This window comes from Anolis carolinensis, chromosome 5 (genome assembly GCF_035594765.1).
Source record: "Anolis carolinensis isolate JA03-04 chromosome 5, rAnoCar3.1.pri, whole genome shotgun sequence".
Classification (NCBI taxonomy): domain Eukaryota; kingdom Metazoa; phylum Chordata; class Lepidosauria; order Squamata; family Dactyloidae; genus Anolis; species Anolis carolinensis.
Genome location: NC_085845.1, coordinates 152966582 through 152988925, shown reverse-complemented (window position 1 = coordinate 152988925; position 22344 = coordinate 152966582). Strand labels below are relative to the sequence as shown.

At 39.9% G+C, this 22344-nt stretch overlaps 2 protein-coding genes across 2 annotated transcripts in view; one reads left to right on the top strand and one right to left on the bottom strand.

Moving 5' to 3' along the window:
- ptprr (protein tyrosine phosphatase receptor type R) overlaps positions 1-22344 on the top strand; it is a 129751-nt gene that overhangs the window by 35531 nt on the left and 71876 nt on the right. The gene's annotated exons all lie outside the window — the stretch shown is intronic.
- Positions 13889-16142, bottom strand: LOC134299534 (uncharacterized). Its single transcript, XM_062982612.1, has 2 exons — positions 14402-16142; positions 13889-14175 (listed from the first exon to the last, which is right to left on the bottom strand). Exon 1 carries the CDS (start codon positions 15952-15954, stop codon positions 14758-14760), a length of 1197 nt encoding a protein of 398 aa, XP_062838682.1. The 5' UTR covers positions 15955-16142; the 3' UTR covers positions 13889-14175; positions 14402-14757.

Genomic DNA, 22344 nt, shown 5'->3' with positions numbered 1-22344 from the left:
TTCATAGTTCCCAAGGATATCTTCTTGGAACATTCCTACTAGTCAAATTATCCCTCCTTACTGAGGACAACTGTCAATTTGATCTTGCAGGCAGTGACGGCTCAGACAGTCAATTAGAGCCGCGACTTATATCAGACCCAGCCGTTAGTGCCGCCCCCTCCAGCCGACCCAGTAGTTGGAAGATGGGCCCAGCTCTAGCACGGCATTCTGAGTCAAAAGACACTTGAAAGAGGTCACCCAGTCCGGCGCGACCTCCAAGGCTGCTGGAAAGGCTAATAAAGACTGGAAGACTGAAAGAGGCCACCCGGTCCGGCGCGGCCTCTCTAGTCAGGGGAAGACCGAAGGTGCAGGGAGGAGGGGGACGCCCGTTCCGGCGCGGCCTCCACTACCGGAAAGAAGGCCAGAGGAGGCTACCCGGTCTGGCGTGATCTCCAAAAAAGCCGACAAGGAAACAGGAGAAAACCGACCAATTCGGCTAAGGAAGGCGGATAAGGCCGCCCGGTTCGGCGCGGCCTCCGGATCCAAAACAGTTGGTAAAGGTGGATAAGGCCGCCCGGTTCGGCGCGGCCTCCCAAGTCCAAAGAAGAGCTGGTAGGGCTAGGAAAAAAAATGGGCAAGGCCGCCCGGTACGGCGCGGCCTCCAAGACCCACAAGAAAGCTGGTAGGGCTGGGAGAGGAGGAAGAGGCTGCCCGGTTCGGCGCAGCCTCCAGGGCCCAGAATGAGCTGGCAGGGCTGGGAAAGGTGGATGAGGCCGCCCGGTTCGGCGCGGCCTCCAAGGCCCAGAAAGGAGCTGGAAGGGGCTGGAAGAGATGGATATGGCCGCCCGGTTCGGCGCGGCCCACAAAGCCTCCAAGGATAGAGTGGGAAGGCTGGGAGGGCCACCCGGCTCGGCGTGGCAATTTCCCTCTGCTCACCGCTGCCACCAGCACTCCGTCCCTGCTCGCGCCAGCGAAGAGCCTCCCAAACTCCGAGTCCTGGGGCCGTCGCTCGACCAGCCGATGAAGCAGCGATCAGCAGCTCCCTCCCAGCCTCATCGGGGAGAAGGTAAGAAGAGAAGGTAAATCGCCCTCCTGCCCCCGGATCTCTGAGTCCGCAAGGGGGCCAGCACACCGCTCCCACCTCCGGGGGACTGGGCAGAATGGCGGCCGCGCTGTTCTTTCTGGTCTACTATAGCCTCTTCGGCGTCTCCCTTCTGCAGTCCCGCAGCTCAAAACCCCCACAAGCCAGCGGTTTTAGGAGGGCAGTTCTTGTCAGTGCTATGTACTTTCATTTCAGTCCCAGATGTATTGGTGTTTTTCCTCTGGCAGGTGAGTCTCACCTGTTCACGGAAGCCTTCTTTGAATTGGAGACAGGCCTCAGGGCTGTAAGCCCAGATGTATTGGTGTTTTTCCTCTGGCAGGTGAGTCTCACCTGTTCACGGAAGCCTTCTTTGAATTGGAGACAGGCCTCAGGGCTGTAAGCCGTGTCTTTCAGAAAAGCCAAGCCGGGCGGCGCGCGAGAGAGCAAGGCCACTGAATTTATTCTGGTCCAGCTCGGAGCAATAAGATGCAAGAAGAACCGGCATGCCATTATACAGAAGAAACCACATTTTATACACTTTATAGTTTAAATTTCACGCTCCCACTCACCCGGCTGGCTCCATGATTATTGGTCAGGGGAATCCCTGATGTCAGAGGCCAGGAGGAGTGGTCTGGGGGCTCACGCGCCTCAGCCAATGAGAACGTGAGCCCTGCCTGTCATAGACAGAACGCCAGCAAGTAAAACAAAACTCAGTTTATTGAGGTTACAGAACTAAAAACGCCCGTAAGGAACAAAGAACAGGGCAAACACTTGACTTCAGTGTGCTTTCATTACCGGAGCCCGAAGGCTCAACCATAACACTGCCTGTTATGTCTCTCTCAGTCTGGGCAATGAGGGAGATGGAGGTGCGGCAGCAGGAAAAACAAAAGCAATCATATGTTGATGAAAGGATTAATGAGTGACCCTATACTGGGTCTATTGTCCAGTGGTCTGGCAAGAGCCTCCGGGCCCTGCAAGCCAGACCTGTCCTATTGAGAAGAAGATTGGATAACAAGTCTCTTGAATGGGATCTGACACCTGGATGTCAGGTCCATTGTCCCAGAGTCGGCAGTATCGGTGGTCCTGATGAGATTAGGTGATTCATAATCTGGGAAGGGGAAATAGCATTGTCCTGAACTGCTGCGGCATACCTTGCCTCTCCGCAGAGGAGATATGCCATTCATGTGAAATGATTTGAATGTCCAAAGGTTGCTCCATTCTTAAGTGGTCTGGCTTTGCCCTCCGAGGCTTAAGAAAGAGTCCATTGTGTTATTTTCAGATGGTGATCATGAGAAGTCCATTGAGTCAGGATATGGACCTGGGGCAGGCTGGTGGCACTCAGGTCAAGAAGGAATGCTGGAAAAAGTTCACAACGGGGTCACTGGGCTTTATTTTTTATGGGACAAGATATCATGAAATACAATAATAAAAATATATAAAAGTGATAGGAGACACATGTGGGACTCACAATGGGGGAGAAAGGAGATCCAGCATCACCATTGTGTTGGGAGACATACACACAAGTTTCATCCATGGGGCTTTCAGGGGGCTTTGATCTCCCTTGTGTTTCCCATAGGGGACCGGGCTGTGGCGCAGGCTGGAAAGCAAGACAGCTGCAACAAATCAACAAATCACTCTGACCAAGAGGTCATGAGTTCGAGGCCAGCCCGGTGCCTACGTCTTGTCTCAGTCTCTGTTCTATGTCATGGCATTGAATGTTTGCCTTTATGTGTGCAATGTGATCTGCCCTGAATCCCCTTCAGGGTGAGAAGGGCGGAATATAAATGCTGTAAATAAATAAATAAATAAAATAGGGGACAAAGCAAGGGATCCCAGAGGTTCCCCGCAGCCGGGCAGGTTTGGGGTTCCCTTAAAACTAGGAGACAGCACAAGGGATACAAGGAGTTCATGCAGGAGGGGGAAAGGGGGTCCCAGATACCCTGAGAGTTCATAGAAAGGCACAAAGGGACATTTCAGATCGCATTGCCCACGCTCATTCATAAAAGGGGGGCAAATTCATCTGTCAGGAGGGAAACCGGGGCCATTGTGGCAAGAAGCAAGATAGCAGTTTGTTTTAAAAAGTGTTCCAGAGTGAAATGGAGTTGGTTTGGAGCAAATCCGTGAGACACGGATAGAGGGGCCCTATGGGTTTCTGTAACCGTGGTTTGCGGGGCCACATTCCCTTGTTCCTGAGGCGGTCCTGAACAGCCTCGGCCAAGCTGGCAGAGATCCACAGCTCGGAAAGGGGTTTATTGTCAGTTTTGGTTTGCAAAAGGAGCCTGAAAAAGGAGCTCTTTTGCAGGCTAGAAGTGAAAGCAGAAAGCAGACACACATTATTACTCTTGGTTAAAATATAGCAAAGGACAATGGAGCCTTGATTGAGAGTGGCTGTTTTCAGCTACTGTAGCTGCTTTGAAGAGGGGATAAAATGTTTCTGAGTGACTGAAACTGATTTTGGAGTGGAAATACAGGGTTTCTATGAGTCTGTGGAACTCCTGGCAGTGATAAGCTGAGTGTCAAAGTAATGTGAGTGCGGGGGCTGGCGTGCTCGACATCACAGGTCTGTATTTGTCACAGGATTCTGGAGTCTTAATGGTAGGAACCGATGAGCACAGCCAGCCTTAGCATCTGGCAGAGATAGGCAGCTGCCTCAAACAAAAGATGCTGAGGGCTGGAAGGACAGAGCTGTGTGGCATGCACTCATCTCCTCCTGACCTCAGATGTGGTAGAAGATGCATACCCCCCAGCTGTCCCAATTTGGCAGAGGCAGTCCTGATTAATTTTCTGCCCCCCCCCCCTCCTTTTCAGCTGCTTTCCCAATTTCACTGTCCTCTTTCTACTTTCCCCCTTTGGCCTTAGCTTACATCAGTTGTAGTAACGTGAGTTCAAGATGCAATGTGATTTGCACTCAGTTAACTAAGCAGGGCAGAAAGGACAAGCTCCTATGTAATTTTGCCTTCTCAGGCAAAAGCAAACCCTCCAAAAGAAGTATATTACTCATGGAAACATAGGTGCCTGCCTCATACTGAACCATCCCATTGGTTCACCTGAGCCAATACTGTCAATGCTGGCCGGCATAAATTCTGCAAATTTTTAGGCAGAACCACTCTTCTTAGAGATCCTTGGTATTTTCTGGTTGTTTCATACCCAAGTAGTGGACCTGAGCATGTTTGGCTTCAGAAATAACATGGGATTGTGTGTGATCGCAATGTTCTGAAGGTGTACCATACTCCCAATACTTATAAAAGCATTTTTGGCAGGATACTAAATACTCCGCTGTTCCATCACAGCAGTGATTGGAATGGAGTCCACCTTGCTGATACTGTAATTTGCGAATGGTAAATTGATCACAGTAGGGAGGCTATGAAGACATTAGTAACTTTATACCAACTTGTTCATATATATTTTTTAAAAAAGATGTAACCAGTGAATGGCTGTTACAATGTTTACAAAAGTGGCCAAGCTGAAGTCTTTACTATGATTACTATGAGATGATTTTATAACAATAAATATCATGTTATCCTTCTGCTGTTCTTTACTGCAAGGTCATTTCTGATGAGCAGTTGATAATGGAGCTTAATTCTGATTTGGCTGTGCTCCAAAAAGCAATAGGTAAAAAGTTTTCTGTGTCAGAGGTTGAATTAATACATGCCGATTTTGATAGAAGCATTATGAGAAAGCAAAGCTCAGCCAAGAAGATTCATCCAACAAAACACTGGCTTAAATCCAAACTGCTGGTCTCCGACAGAATAGATTGAAAGAATCAACATTTCTTTAAATCCCCTTGATTCAATGTCTGACTTTAATTGGAAAACACAGTGGGCTTTAGGCCATTATAGTACCTAATTTGATGTTAGTATTAGACATATTCATTATGTACAATAACTAGCTGTGCCCAGCCACACTTTGCTGTGGTGAAGTGTGGTGGTATGGGAAATAAAGTATTGAGGAATTGGTGGTAGTTCATATATGTTATTTCCTAAAGCTTGTGAATATACAATATTTCTGGTTGTTCCTTTTTTTTTTTTTTGGTCTGTTGGAGGCAGGTATGAATTCTGTAATTAGCCAGAATGATTAGCATGTAATGGCCTTTCAGCTTCAAATGCTGGCTGCTTCCTCCCTGGGGAAATTTTTTGTTGGGAGGTGTTAGCTGGCCCTGATTGTTTCATGTCTGGAATTTCCCTGTTTTCAGAGTGTTGTTCTTTATTTAGTGTTCTGATTTTAGAGGTTTTTAATACTTGGAGCCAGATTGTGTTCATTTTCATGGTTCACAGCAACACAATAATAATAATAATAATAATAACAACAACAACAACAATCACTCTGATAATACACACTACTTTTCTCCCTCATCAGCTTCCTCCCTGGGGGGGTGGTATTAGCTGGCTCTGATTGTTTCCTGTCTGAAATTCCCCTGTTTTCAGAGTGTTGTTCTTTATTTATTTTAGAGATTATATTGTTCTGTTTTATTATACCACAGTAATTTTATATATTATATTTATAATCTTATATTACTTGCTTTGAACTGGATTATATGAGGCCCCTTCTACACAACTGTATAAAATCCACATTGAAATGGATTATATGGCAGTGTGGACTCAAGATAATCCAGTTCAAAGCAGATACTGTTGATTATCTGCCTTGGCATTCTGGGTTATATAGCTGTGTGGAAGACCCTTGAATCTACACTGCCATATAATCCAGTTCAAATCAGATAATCTGTATTTTATAAGCAGTGTGGAAGAGGCCTAAGTGAACCGTCAGCCATTGTGGCTGAGGGGTTTGCTAGGACATGAAGTGGGCGAGGTCTAAAGGGGGTGGGGCCTACCCTTCTAACTGGCAGCCAGGGGGAGAATGGCTTTTCCTCTGTAATTTGGGCTTTATTTTTTCTAGATTTTTTTATTGAAAGACATAGATTGGATGACTGACTTTTGTGGCCAAATTTGGTGTGATTTGGTTCAGTGGTTTTGTTGTTTACTCCATCGGAAAAACACACATTACATTTATATAGATAGATAGATAGATAGATAGATAGATAGATAGATAGATAGATAGATTTGTTGTGTATTCTGTACATGCATAACATTATAGTACTACAATTAGCACTACATTATAAGGTAAGGCATTTGTTTCAAAGTTGTCTTGAAATACAATTTTCTGTCATTTTTCAATTTCTGGAAAGTAGTGAGAGAATGTATATTTTATATACTGTCAGTTGGTATGATATCCTTGAGTGCTGACAGGGCCACTTCATCATTGAAGCCGTTGAAGCCGCCACTTGGGGCACAGCCCTTGGGGGCGCTCTCTAGGCAGCGGTGGCGGCAACCATCAGGTCGCTCGCCACAGAACGAGGAAGTCCTCGCTCTTCTCGCAAGATTTCGCGAAATATCATGAGATTTCTGCGAGATTTCGCGAAATCTCGCCAGAAAGTGAGGCGTTCCTGGAGGCCTTTGTAGTTCCACGGTTGCAGAGCACGCTGCCGCCTCCGGTATGTTGGGGGGGCGTAATTTCGGGGGGGGCGGGGCGGCCCTAGGTTTGCTTACATAGCTGAGTGCTGATGTTATGAATTCAGGATGAGCTAAACCACATGTGAGAAACTCAAGGCCAAGGGGCTGATTCCAGCCCACCATGTCATTTAATGTGATGCTGCACTACATGTCTAATAATGTATTCCTCAACATTAGACATCATGATTAGAGTTGATGGGAGTTGTGACAGAGTAGCAATGTGAAGGCTGCAGTTTATTCTGTTCAGTCAAAATAATGGGGTCTGAATTTACATACAAAGCTTGTGGATATGACTAACTTTAAAATGTCCTTTAACCTTTCCCCAACCTCAGAACTACAAGTGCTATTGGGCTAAAATTCCCATTATCCCCAGTCCGCATGGCAGATAATAAAAAGGGATGGAAGTTGGGGACCCAAATTGGGTAAAAACTAAAAAGTGACAACCATTATGTCAAAATTATAGTTGGCCCTCTGTATCTACAGATTCTCCATCCATTGATTCAACAGCCCATTCAAGGCAACCATAAGGTTGCCATGGCCTTCACTGAAAATGAATTTGATAACCCTGGGCTAAACTCTTATTCTGATTAACAGGTTTCATCAGTTCCACCACTATTAATCTCCATTACTGATAATGTTGTTTTTTTGTTGAAGGGCATCTGGTGCCTTCTGTAGTTATGAGTCATTTGGACACCTAGCAGATACTGTGATTTACTTTTTTCTGTGTATATAATATGATTTGAGCTAATTAACAAAGCAGCCCTTGCTGTTAATGGACACTAACCTTGCTTTGCTAGCAGTTTTTATACTTCCTGCAGAGAGGGGGAAAACTCTGCTTTTAATGGACTCATTTATCCAGCCCCAAAGTGACCAACATGTCGTTTCTGTTTAAAAACACTCCTGTTGATTGTCTGGTAAGTTAACTCTCAACATTTATTTCAGGGAGGTCATAGATAATATGTGAAGATCCAGTACAGGAGTTCATGGATTTTTAGGAGACTTTGATGAACGTGAAGATTGCTGTAGAAGGGGAAAAGTGAATGCATTAAAATCATGCCAGGCAACCTCCATTAATGCATTAATTAATTTTAGTAGTCTAAAGTCTAATTATAGTCAGCATACTTTTTACAGGTCCTTCATTTTAATTACTTTCTTTAATCCATGAGATGAATTAGTAGCATAGATTCATCTTCTCTCCTCCAAAGTACAGTTTGTCACAAATACATGAATTTCTGATGAAACGTGTGTTTTGTCTCACAGCAAGTCTAGGTGATGGTGTGTATGTGTGTGAATGAGTGATATATGTATATATATTGGTCAGAATCTTGTATTGATTCCTATATAATTCTTTTCCATCGCTGTTGTATTCAAGCATTTACACTGGCATTACTAAAAGGTCTAGGTCTATTGCTATGAAAAAGGGCTTTAATCCCTTCTTCAATGTCTGGGTCACTAAGCCCTGCCTTAGGGGTTGGGTATCAAGGTATTTTTAGATAGCTTTCCTGGTGCTTCTTAACACAGTAGCTTGAAATCTGAAGTGCAGGGAGAACTTTCCAGGTGGATTCTCTCCTTTAGTGTCAATTGCTAAGGTCTGCTTCTAAAAATTAACAGCACTATCACATATTTTATATGGTATGGATGGAAAATAGTGAATCCTATTGAAATGGACTTCTGACTAAACAGAGTTGCACTGGGGAACCTAGAAAATACCTAGAGAGGAAATTAACAAAAGAACAACTTGTATAGGTTAATATGTATTCTCGTAACACAGATAAATTTGCTGTCCTTAGTACCACAGCTTTCATAGATCTTGAATCAGTCTAAGTTAGTTCATTTTTATAACATACTAGCTTGGGTACTCGGTGATGCCCGGGTTACTTGAAAAGGGCCTTGTTGGGTTTTGGGTGTTAGGTAATAGCAGTTTGATCACAGGTTACATTGTCTTAAAAAAAAAAAAACCTCAGTCTTTGCTTTTGTTTTTTATGAATGCTCCCATTAGAAAATGCATAAGGATGTGGGTGAACTACAGTGCCCAAAAAGTTTGGGTCAGTCCTCCCAAAACTCCCCCAGCAGTCACAGTTGGCCATGTCGTGTCTGTGTGCCAAATTTTGTCCAGATCCATCATCTGCTGGATTGAGTGTTCTCTGAATACAGATGAACTTCAACTCCCAGATTTCCAGGGCAATCACCCTGAAAATGTGCCAGTATTCAGAGCTGGCCATGTTGGGTCTGTGTGTTAAGTTTGGTCCAGGTCTGTCATTGACTGGGTGCAGTGTTTTCTGAATACAGGTGAACTGTAACTACCAGATGCTAAATTCAATCACCCCCAAACCTTGCCAGTATACAAAGTTGATCATGTTGGGTCTGTGTGCCAAATTTGATCCAGATCCGTCAATCTGCTGGGTTCAGTGTTCTCTGGATATGGGTGAACTACAACTCCCAAATTTCCAGGGCAATCACACCCAAATCCCACCAGTATGCAAATTTTACCATGTTGGATCTGTGTATCAAGTTTGTTCCAGGTACATCATTGGTGGGGGTCCAGAGTGCTCTTAGATTGTAGGTGAACTATATATCCCAGTCCCTACAAGTCCTATAAATCATGGTGCATTCTCCCCAAACCTCTGCAGTGTGTTCAGTTGCTGATCAATTCCTCTGTTTGCTGTGTGCCACAGGAAAGGGTTAAGGGAAAGGCAGTGGGCGGGGTCATGCCAATGGAAAGAGAAAGGAATACTGGGATGTGCTTGCTGTAACCTTCAATGTCCTTGGAGGGAGTGACTTGGTGGCGCCACAGAACTGGGAACTCTAGCCTGTTTGTGGAGGGCAGAGGCTGTCTGTGTGAACGGACCCTCGCATACAGATACACACATACAGTTTTTCACTTTTATTATGTGTATAGATGTACACCTCTAATAGCATTCAACAGCAAAGTATTACACTCCCCCACAAAAGAGTGATAACTTTATTGGCCAACCAAAAATGCACAAAACACATCATGCAGTATTTTAAAGCTCCGCTGGCTTTTTAAGAAAGAATGTAAAAAAAAACCCACACAGGATAAGAAAAGTGCTGGTACTGTAGTTACAGGTCTATATTTTGTATTAGATGTCTCTGCTGTACTTCACTTAGTTTGGAGGGATCTTGATGCAGATTGAAATTGCTTCCCTCTGGGATCTGAGACAAAGGACAGTAAAGTTTAAACTCATTGATGTCTTCTCTTCTTGAGTGCATTAGTGTTTTTACTGGCATCATGCTAGCCCTTTGTTTTTATTTTGCCTCATATTTCCAACTTTTATCTTTATTTACAGTCAGGTTGGTTCCATGCCTGGAGCTAACATTTATCCATCTATATATAGAGATTTTGCCAAAGATATTTCCTGATCATAATCCAGTGACTTTAATTCTAAAGAGCAGCCAGCTAGGTCTGTAATATGATGCTATCTACTAGAAACTCATTACAGCATTTAAAGCTTTAATGGGGCAAACAGAACTCTAAAAAGTAGAACAGCCTGTTCCAACCTCTTTGTAGGATCAGGCAAAAGCAAGCTGCAGCAACCTTTCCTATGCTGTATCTACACTTCATTATTATTTGTTGTGGCAGTAGAGCTCTCTGACAGATAAGGGCTAATCTATCACAGAATGACAAATCCTAGAGTTCCATAGCATTGAGCCATGGCAGTTAATGTGGCATCAAACTGCTTTAATTCTGTAATCTTAGTTCTAGTTAGTTCTTCACTGATGATGTCTGCCATCTTGATTCTCTGTATTGACACTCTGATGTGACTTGGCCACATATTTCAAATGTTGGAAGGTATATTATTGGGTCCTAGCCTTAGTTTATATGGAGACATTTACCATATGGTCCAATATCTTAGAAATCGAGAGAGAGGTTAATACCATTCTTAGAGATACTGAAGTAAGATTTCATTTCACTTATGTTCTTCCTTTGCTCTGTGTTTGTTTATTTTGTTTCATAATTTTGTATCTTTCACAACAAACGTCCACCCCATATTTGTAGTTTCTTCTTGCAAGCAAAATTCCAATGTAGATTAGCAGACCAAGTCAGAAGAGGGTGTTGCTGCGTTCTTCATATTGACTGGTCCTTTATTGTAAACATATCTCTTAAAGCAGTAGTTCTCAACCTGGGGTCTCCAGATGGTTTTGGCCTTCGACTCCCAGAAATCCTAACAGTTAGTAAACTGGCTGGGATTTCTGGGAATTGTAAGCCAAAACACCTGGGGACCCACAGATTGAGAACCACTGTCTTAAAAGCTACCATGCAATCATTTTGAATCTAGCATATGAGCCTTTCGCACTTAATTCTGAATAAATCGCCTCTGCATTGCAATTCTTGATTTTTGCAAGATTAACAAAGCTACATGATGTTTTTAAACATCCCAGTTTCTTCCTAATCCTTCTCACATTTCCTTTTCATCCTTCAGTTGCTGCAAACTAAATTCAAAGAAATATTTTACACTCCATTAACTCAGGAGGTGAGAATGGAGAGGAGGAGGAGGAGGAGACAAAATCTTACTTTTTCTAGTAGGCTCAGGCAAAACCAAACTGCTGTGGCCATTCCTGTTTTGTATCTTCTTCCTCATCAATAGGCTTTGCCAACTTGGCCACAGTGTAATGCTGTTTGGGCAGATGTGTCCTGGGTTCTTTCTGTGAAATGTAGGAGAGCATGTATTTCCATGATTTGCTTACTCATAAAGCAATGTTCCTAGATAGAGATATTAGGAGAACCATGGCAACATAAATCTCAGTGACATCTCATTTTGGACTATTGTTAACACTCCTTTACAATAGGATTGCTTTTGAAAAATATTAGGAAATATCAGCTGATCAAACTTAATTATTAGGAACACATATCTTCTTCTGCAGCTCCCAGCCAAGGAAGGTTACATTGACCCACCTTCTGTTCTCCTTCCCCTAGCAGACCAAGACCATTTCAGTCAATCAGGCATTGTGTTCCCATAATTTAAGTATGTAACTGGAGTTTAATTGAATTATGTTTAATTTAATTAATTTTAATTGAATCTGGCTGTTGTTTCTTCCCATTGATCTGTTTTAATTGCACCTTTAACCTGTTGTTGTGTTAATTATAGTGGGTTTTATTTGTATACTTTATTTGTGTGTGCCCTTTGTTGAGGCAGAATGGCTGGGTTTAAAAGTAACAATTAATTAATCAATGTTAACATGATACTGTTCTGATATTACTAGAAATCACATGAGCAATATTTTCTAGTGCTGGAGACTCTTATCCTTTTCCTACTACATAATTACAGTACTAGGATTCCATTTTTACATCCATGTGAACATCCTGTGGAATCCTGGGATTTGAAGTCTGTTGAGACACTAGAACTCTCTGGCTGTGAATTCTCAATATGCTTTCCTAAACAGCACCCCAAGATACCATAGGATGTTGCCATAGCAGTTAAAGTGGAATAGTGATATAACTGCATAGGGTGAACAGGCTTTCCATACCTTCAAATAAAGAGTTTTGCAGGGTTGTTGTATGTTTTCTGGGCTTTATGGCCATGTTCTAGAAGTATTCTCTCCTGACGTTTGCAAATCCTTTCCCACTAAATTCTGCCACTTGCTTCCTCAACCACTTGTTTCCAACAATGGGGGCGTGGCTGGTGACGCTGCGCAGCTGCGGGAAGGGGTGACCGGCTGGTTGAGGACAAGTGGCAGAATTTAGTGGGGAAGGAGTTGCAAAGGTCCTTCATCGCTATGGTAAGTGCCTAGATTTGAATGGCAACTACGTGAAATGTGGTATTTGGGTGTGGCTTTCAACTGCATATGGTAAATGTTTTCTCCTATGCTTTGTTCATTTTTAATTCCAAAATGTAATGTACTTTCTGGATAGCCCTTGTAGTAACTGCGATCCTCAAACAGAGACGTGGCCATAACTTTGTCTGTCTAGTAAAGAGAAGAATGTTAGATCTCAAAGAGATTACTGTATTGCCCTGGATTTACAATCTATGACTAATCCACTTGAAGAGTGGAAATGACAAGTGTTTGTATTCAGACATTCAGTGCATTCTGATGCTTTGTACCACCAGTTGCGGATATCTTGAAAGGAAACGTTAGATGTCAGTTTGGTCTCTTGGAGTAAGTATGAGCACTTGATACTTTGCAAAATGCCATATTTCTCTAGGATTCCAGGCAATCTTTACGTGGCATGACCCATTGCTGAAAAATATAATGATGAAAAGTGTAAGAATATTGTTTAGTTAAGCTGTTGGTATCCACTTTCTCTTCAATAATGGTCTATCTTTATAGTACCACTTTGTATGAAATCATTGACAGTCCATACTTTTTCTACGAAGACACAAAGGAGAATACAATAAAACAGAGATAAAAGGAAATGTTAGCTTCAGAAGTAAAGGAAAGGAAATAGTGAATGTGTTGTTTTTTTTCTTGAGAAAATATGTGTGACAGAAGATCACCCATAAATTATGAGTCATGCAGCATGTTTTTTAAAAAATGTGTTATAATAAATCCTTTTTATGAAAGCTGCTGGAGTTTTTTTAATTTATTAGATCCACGTGTGATTAACGTACATTATTGCAATATATTTTAATTGTATTGTTTAATCAGTTTTAATATTATTTAGTAGAAAGTGGCATGATCCACAATGGTGGGTGTTGAAAAGGTAAATTATCTGTAACAGTTACTCCAGACCAGGACATTCCATTAAATTTGTTTATACAATACTAGCAAGTGAGACCTGAAAGAAAACATTGCAGTATGTATTCCAGCCTGGGGACTCAGCCTGCCCTTTTCCAGGATATTCCATTCCATTGCACTCAGCAGCCATAAATGCCCATTGAATCATCTTTGTTTCCATTAGACACCTCCAGCATTCCTTACCCTTTTTGTACTTCAACCTAAAGCTTTGCCCATGCCCTGCTGATCAAAATTGTATGGGCTTGGAATATATTGTTTTCATTTTGATTCATTATAGATTTTTAATACAGTTAACCACATTAAATGTACTCTTGAGTGTCACATACATTACCATTAGTTCATCTAGCCCAGAATTGGCAACTCTTATTGGTAGCCATTCTCTAGAGTTTCAAGCAAGATAGTTTATAATTCCATCCGGAGCTCCTTTTTACTGTCTTATGTTCTTCCATCTAAATTTTTACCATACCTATTTAGTTCAAACAAGGCCAGATGGATTCACAATGGCATGATGGTACAATAAATGTCAGGGTCAGGCCAACCTAACTTCAAAAACATGCAAATGTGAGTAGATCAATAGGTACCGCTCCGACGGGAAGGTAATGGCGCTCCATGCAGTCATCTCAAACACAAATGACCTCCTATATATACAATTGAAAATGAATCAGTTCAGTAAATAATATATCTGGCAAATTAGTATACTGTTTAAATTCACAGTAATATCAAACACCATCAAATGGATTGTCCCATATACATTGAAATGCAGTCGGCGTTAAATTCACAGTAATAACAAGCAGCCTCAAATGGATTGTCCAATATACATTGAAGTGCAATCGGCGTTGTATATTCTAATGCCGAGAAGAGTAAGTTCGCCACGACCGGTTTCGGCCCTGCATCAGGCCTTCCTCTGGTGGTCTGAAAATAGTTACGTACACTAACATAAGTAACAAAATATATCCATAAAACATCATCCATTGCCTAATACTAACATGGTTCCAAACTTAACACTTGTTCTCTTTAGAGATACATGTCATTTACATTATGAAATGTATATCAAAGACACCAATAGTTACATACACAAAATATAAGTAACTACCTATCCATTGAATAACAACTATAAACAACATTGCATTATACTTACATAGTTCCAAATTTAACACTTGTTCTCCTTAGAGATACCTGTTTTTTACAGTGGAATCTAGGTCAAAGGAACAAGGAGTGGCCATAAGCATTAAAGAGTTACAAACATCCAAAAATTTGTTTTTAAACAAATTGTATATTTCTAAAACAGTATATACTCACGGGATACTCTGCTGTGTGTTAGGTTCTAATTGCGAGTATGAAAAGCATCAAGGGGTTGCCTCAATTTAAAGGGGAAGATGTTAAAGAAACAGAAAGGTTTATATGAAGATATAGAAGAAATACCACCAGATGGTGCTATGAGTACCCTTATTGTATTGGGTGTATTCAATTAGGGATTTATAGTATGCTAAGGTTCTATATATAACAACTGTATGAATTTTGTTCATTTAAGCCCTGTGGATGTTCTGTCCGTAATCTGAAAATCCAATATGTTTCCCTTTGCAAAAGTTTATTATTGAAGTCCATATGTTTGGATTGTGATACTACTTCTAGTATGTGGTATTTGAATGATTCAGGACTATGCTGTAGATCACAGAAATGTTTGTACAGTATGGATTCTCTGACATGATTTCGTATTTTGCTCCTGTGCTCTATAATTCTGCTCTTAACTTCTCGACGAGTCTGCCCCACATATGATAAATTACAATCACAAATTATCATGTAAATAACCCCTTTGGTTGTACAGGTGGCAAAATGGGGAAATTTAAATTCGAATGATAGATGTTGGTGTGTCAAGATTTTGGTCTCTATCAATTGGCTGCATACTGAACAATGATGGCAGCGATAGTTGCCCACCAGATTAGATTTTACAGTCCGGGGCCTATTGGTTATGTTTGAATGTACCAATATATCCCCAATATTCCTTGTTCTTTTATATGCTACCAAAGGGGGTCTATCACATCCAGGGATGTCTCTTATTAAGTTCCAGTACTTTTTAACAGTTTTGATGGCTAGATTGGACAAACTTGTAAGTGTGAGTGGCCATATCAATCTGTCTACTCCTGGTCTAATTTTGTCCTCTAGGAGTTTAGATCTAGGAATACTGGCAACCTTCGAGTAGGCTGATTGTATTATGGACTCTGGGTAACCTCGATTTCTGAACCTGCTTTTTGTCTCTTCCATTTCCTGATTGAAGTCCTGTAGGGTAGAGGAGTTGCGTTTAATCCTGAGCATCTGTGTAAAGGGTAAATTATTTTTTAATGCCCAATGATGGTAACTGTTGTAATGTAACAAAGAGTTTCTATCAGTGGTTTTTCGGTGGTTACTCACTTTCAATCGATCATTTTCCTTTGTAACCACGACATCTAGAAAAATCAAGGATGTAGAACTGATGTTTCCTGTAAATTTAATTTTGAGGTGAATTGTATTGATCCAGGATAATAACGTTACTGCCTCCTGATGTGAATTAACAATGATAAAGATATCATCAATAAATCTACAATATTTGATAATGCCGTCCGCTACAGGGTTCTTTGTGTGATTCAAGATAGTTTCATTCTCCAAATTATCCATGAATAAATTGGCTATCGCTGGCGCGACAGGACTGCCCATGGCTACACCTTGTATTTGGAAATAGTATTTTTCATCAAATTTGAAGTAATTTTTTTCAAGAATAATATCAAGAAGATCCAACAAAAAAAAGGTGGGAGGGTGGTGATTAGGCCTCCTGTTCAAGGTTGATTCACATATATATCGTGCCTCCTCTAACGGAATATTGGTATACAGTGATATTACAGTGATATGAAACTATCTTGAATCACACAAAGAACCCTGTAGCGGACGGCATTATCAAATATTGTAGATTTATTGATGATATCTTTATCATTGTTAATTCACATCAGGAGGCAGTAACGTTATTATCCTGGATCAATACAATTCACCTCAAAATTAAATTTACAGGAAACATCAGTTCTACATCCTTGATTTTTCTAGATGTCGTGGTTACAAAGGAAAATGATCGATTGAAAGTGAGTAACCACCGAAAAACCACTGATAGAAACTCTTTGTTACATTACAACAGTTACCATCATTGGGCATTAAAAAATAATTTACCCTTTACACAGATGCTCAGGATTAAACGCAACTCCTCTACCCTACAGGACTTCAATCAGGAAATGGAAGAGACAAAAAGCAGGTTCAGAAATCGAGGTTACCCAGAGTCCATAATACAATCAGCCTACTCGAAGGTTGCCAGTATTCCTAGATCTAAACTCCTAGAGGACAAAATTAGACCAGGAGTAGACAGATTGATATGGCCACTCACACTTACAAGTTTGTCCAATCTAGCCATCAAAACTGTTAAAAAGTACTGGAACTTAATAAGAGACATCCCTGGATGTGATAGACCCCCTTTGGTAGCATATAAAAGAACAAGGAATATTGGGGATATATTGGTACATTCAAACATAACCAATAGGCCCCGGACTGTAAAATCTAATCTGGTGGGCAACTATCGCTGCCATCATTGTTCAGTATGCAGCCAATTGATAGAGACCAAAATCTTGACACACCAACATCTATCATTCGAATTTAAATTTCCCCATTTTGCCACCTGTACAACCAAAGGGGTTATTTACATGATAATTTGTGATTGTAATTTATCATATGTGGGGCAGACTCGTCGAGAAGTTAAGAGCAGAATTATAGAGCACAGGAGCAAAATACGAAATCATGTCAGAGAATCCATACTGTACAAACATTTCTGTGATCTACAGCATAGTCCTGAATCATTCAAATACCACATACTAGAAGTAGTATCACAATCCAAACATATGGACTTCAATAATAAACTTTTGCAAAGGGAAACATATTGGATTTTCAGATTACGGACAGAACATCCACAGGGCTTAAATGAACAAAATTCATACAGTTGTTATATATAGAACCTTAGCATACTATAAATCCCTAATTGAATACACCCAATACAATAAGGGTACTCATAGCACCATCTGGTGGTATTTCTTCTATATCTTCATATAAACCTTTCTGTTTCTTTAACATCTTCCCCTTTAAATTGAGGCAACCCCTTGATGCTTTTCATACTCGCAATTAGAACCTAACACACAGCAGAGTATCCCGTGAGTATATACTGTTTTAGAAATATACAATTTGTTTAAAAACAAATTTTTGGATGTTTGTAACTCTTTAATGCTTATGGCCACTCCTTGTTCCTTTGACCTAGATTCCACTGTAAAAAACAGGTATCTCTAAGGAGAACAAGTGTTAAATTTGGAACTATGTAAGTATAATGCAATGTTGTTTATAGTTGTTATTCAATGGATAGGTAGTTACTTATATTTTGTGTATGTAACTATTGGTGTCTTTGATATACATTTCATAATGTAAATGACATGTATCTCTAAAGAGAACAAGTGTTAAGTTTGGAACCATGTTAGTATTAGGCAATGGATGATGTTTTATGGATATATTTTGTTACTTATGTTAGTGTACGTAACTATTTTCAGACCACCAGAGGAAGGCCTGATGCAGGGCCGAAACCGGTCGTGGCGAACTTACTCTTCTCGGCATTAGAATATACAACGCCGATTGCACTTCAATGTATATTGGACAATCCATTTGAGGCTGCTTGTTATTACTGTGAATTTAACGCCGACTGCATTTCAATGTATATGGGACAATCCATTTGATGGTGTTTGATATTACTGTGAATTTAAACAGTATACTAATTTGCCAGATATATTATTTACTGAACTGATTCATTTTCAATTGTATATATAGGAGGTCATTTGTGTTTGAGTTGACTCAGGAACCCATTTAGAGTGCTCCATGCAGTCATGCCAGCCACATGACCTTGGAGGTGTCTACGGACAACGTCGGCTCTTCAGCTTAGAAATGAAGATGAGCACCAACCCCCAGAGTCAGACATGACTGGACTTAACATCAGGGGAAACCTTTACCTTTACCTTTTATTTAGTTCAAACAAGGCCGGATGGATTCACAATGGTATGGTACAATAAATGTCAGGGAACTATCTATTTTATTTAGGTAAATTTTATTCGGGTAAGGTGTTAAGGATGTTGTAGGTAAGACAACAATGGATAGTGGTTCACATTTTAGTATGAAATCCGAAAAGCCGAACCTGTTTGGAAGACAGAGTTCAGAACCCTGGATAGCTCCTTTGAATGAATGAAGCACAGGTTGCATATTTCATATCCAAAATGCTTGGGAATAGAAGATGTGTTGATTTTGGGATATATGTACTTCTATATATATACATAATGCGATACCTTGGAGATTGGAACCAAGTCTAAACATGAAATTCGTTTGTGTTTCTTACATACCTTTTACACGTAGCATGAAGGTACAATATTTTTAGAATAATTTTGTCATGAAGTTTGTGTACACTGAATCATCAGAAAGCAGAGGTGTCACTATCTCAATCATCCAGGTGGACATTGTTGGATTTTGGAGTATTTTGGATTTTCAAATTCCAGATATGGGATGCTTAACCCTTACCAAGAATAAATGTACTGTCCCATTTCCTAGCAACCACCAGCCACCACTAGAATTCACTCTAGTCAGTTTTAATTTAGCATCTTCAGCAGTTCTCAATAACAGATTGACAAAGTTTTGTTAAAACTGTGCAAAGTTCAGACATGAGATCACCAAAAGTTACTTGGGCATTCTGTTGTCTTCCCCACTATACTGTTTTGGATATTATATTAATAGTAGGCACAGTAGTAATATGTATATCCTGCTTCCTCTCTCCCAAAGGAGACTCAAAACGACTAACACTAAAAATAATTCAATATGTTCTTTTCCCCAACTTGATTTTTAGTATGCCAAAACTTTGGTTTTCCCCAAGCCTGCTAATATAGTACATACTCCTTCTTCACAAATGATAGTTTGGGCTCAGGATGTTTCAGTACTCAGAGAATGAGTAGTAGTACATCAGGATGTGAATGAAGCTGACTTTAAACCAGTGAGCTAAGTATATATTGTAATCCTGTCATCCTATTTGAGGTTTCCGGGATTATCAGTGGTCGTGTAATCTTAAATTGTATCTTGTTTCTCTTGGTGCATGAATGAATGGAGGAACTTATAAGAAAACTTGAGGAAGAATTCTCAAATGAATATATATACTTCTCACTTTGAATCCACTTGGAAAGTCAGATACAGGTACATTAATAAATAAAGATTATATAAGTCAATACTAGTAATTAAATAAGCTTGCTGTGCCAAAATAAATGGATGTAATTTGCTGTTAAGATTTATGATCAAAAATAGTAAGAAATGTATGCATACATAGATATTGGTAAGTACGGTATAGCTAAATATCAAGGCATATAGTTTAATTATACAATCTAATACAGATATTTCTGCTTCTGTTTACTTTGCATTGGACATTAGGTCTGATTTAATGATACAGTATCATAACTGTACTTATCCCACATCATATATTGATTGGCCTTATTATATTTATGTGTTAATTTACTCTGAATAAAGATTTACTATGAATAATTGAATAGTCTCTAAACATTGGCATTACTTGTATAGGCTTAGTAATTAAATATGGATTAGAATTAAGACAGAAAGTAAAAGTCCTTTATCTTCCTATTTTGGAATTGTTTAGAATGCCCTTCTTTTTAAACCTTTCCAGCCTTTGAGGAGTAGAAAAATATTTTGTAGTTTTCAGGTTTTCTGATTTAGAATTGAGAGCTGATTTGAAAACGTAGGCTTGGAAAGCCAATAAAGAGAGCATTTGACTGTGAATCAGTTTCATTTCAAACTATATCTACTGAAGGAATCATATGCAAAAGTCTGTGTTTCATATGTGTTTCATTTATAATTGGTGCAAATAAAGTTTCTGGTCCTTTGGGCGTCTTTGCAATGGTTGTTTTTAGTATTAATGTGTTATCTTTAAAATGGTCTCATTTTGTGTTATTAAATGAAATAGAAAGTTGACCATTTTCTACAGGACTATTTTCTGGGGTACAACTCAAACACTTAAATACTTTGTTTAAAATTTAACTGCTTTTTAGGTAGAATAAACTGTGTGTGTGGTAAAAGGAACAAGAAAGAAAAGCACAATGATAGATTCAAAGATTGCCAAGTTGAATAATGATGCTAGGTTTCTCACAGCATGGGAAAAATATGTTTGTTCACTATATTTTTCTTTCAGTATTTGAATGTCCCAAAATATGGGAAATAAATTATTCTTTGTAGAAGACAGATGATGCTTCAGTTTACAACATTTCCTGATTCTGTCCAAATCTGCCACACTTGGGTTGAAGATTTATCCATATTCAAAATACACTCCTTATTCAGAATAATGTACTCATTAATGGTAGTAAAATTCATATTTTCAGGCTTGGAAGTAAAACTGCCTCTAGAACAGGCATGGGCAAACTTCGGCCCTCCGGGTGTTTTTTGGACTTCAACTGCCAAAATTCCTAACAGCCTACTGGCTGTTAAGAATTGTGGAAGTGCAATTTAGTTTAGTTTTTAGTTTGCAAATGCAACTAAAAATTGTAAAAGATGCATTTTCTCCCATTTTAACACCCCATTATACATTCCAAAATGTTTGCATTATTGTTTGATCTGTTCTAAGCTACTGTTGGTTTTTAGTGGCCCATATTTCCCTTTTGAAGGGTTGTATGACACTGCAATATCACTATCAATGTTTATCCCCAAATAGACTCCATGTGCCCTAAGAGATATGGAGAGTGGCTTCACCATGTTTCTGTTCTTTTCTGGGTCATTTTAGGCAAAATATTTTCCATTTTCCCAGCAGGAAGTTGATTTCTGGGTCACTTTCTATTGAAAAAATCCTATCCTATGAATAAAACAGCCCTTTCAGAAAGCATGTGGCATTGTCATCATCTACTCTTGAGGACCGTGTTGTGGTGAAAAGTGAAGAGCCATGGGAATTACAATACAATCCCGTATCCCTGGAGGAGATGCTCCTGTGCTTACAATGGAAATGCAGAACCATGGATAATTTTGAAACCTATTGAAATGAATAATTTCTGTCAGAAAAATATTGGTGTACTTAGAAGATAGCAAGAGAGAAGATATTTTTGTCAGATGTGGATAAATAAAACTGTGAATACTGGTCCCATAAATACAAGAATGGTACTATGTATTGTCGAAGGCTTTCATGGCCAGATTCACTGGGTTGCTTTGAGTTTTTCGGGCTGTATGGACATGTTCCAGAAGCATTTTCTCCTGACGTTTCGCCCACATCTATGGCAGGCATCCTCAGAACCTCTGAGGATGCCTTCCATAGATGTGGGCAAAATGTCAGGAGAGAATGCTTCTGGAACATGACCATACAGCCTGAAAAACTCAAAGCAACCAAGAATGGTACTGCATCCAGTTGACTTTTTTTTCTGGTCCGAGGAAATGAAAAGGTCTCAATGACATATTTAAAAATGATCTCATTTTCCTTTATGGTTTGGTGACTATAAGGAGTCTCTGGTTTCCTTAACTGGTGTACTCTTCTGCTGCTGAGTGCTCTCCATGATCCCAGAATATTAAAATGATAAATAATAAATTACTAATGAGTTTGGTCTCTCGGGTTCATAATGTTTGACTTTCTCAGATACAGAAATGTAGGAAAAGAGATAATGACATTCAGAAATTAATTCACTGGTAAGCTTCTTTTATTTTTCACATGGATTTTAGCTGGTATGTAAGAGAATATATTTTTGTCTTCCTAGCTTTCTAGGCACAGAAGTGTTGCAATTATTTTAAGCAAAGAGTGTCATTTTGTTATGATTAAAATCTCAGTGCCTGGTTTATAAAAATGTATTTCTAGCTTATTGTGATGGACAACCCCATGTATTAACCCTGCTTTTGACACATTTCGCTTCCTTTTCTGTATTGCTTTCTCGTGTAAAGTGTATTCTTTCCTGGCTGCAAAAATTCACATTCACTTTAATGGAATAAACCCACAAGCATCAAGGAGATAGAATAGTC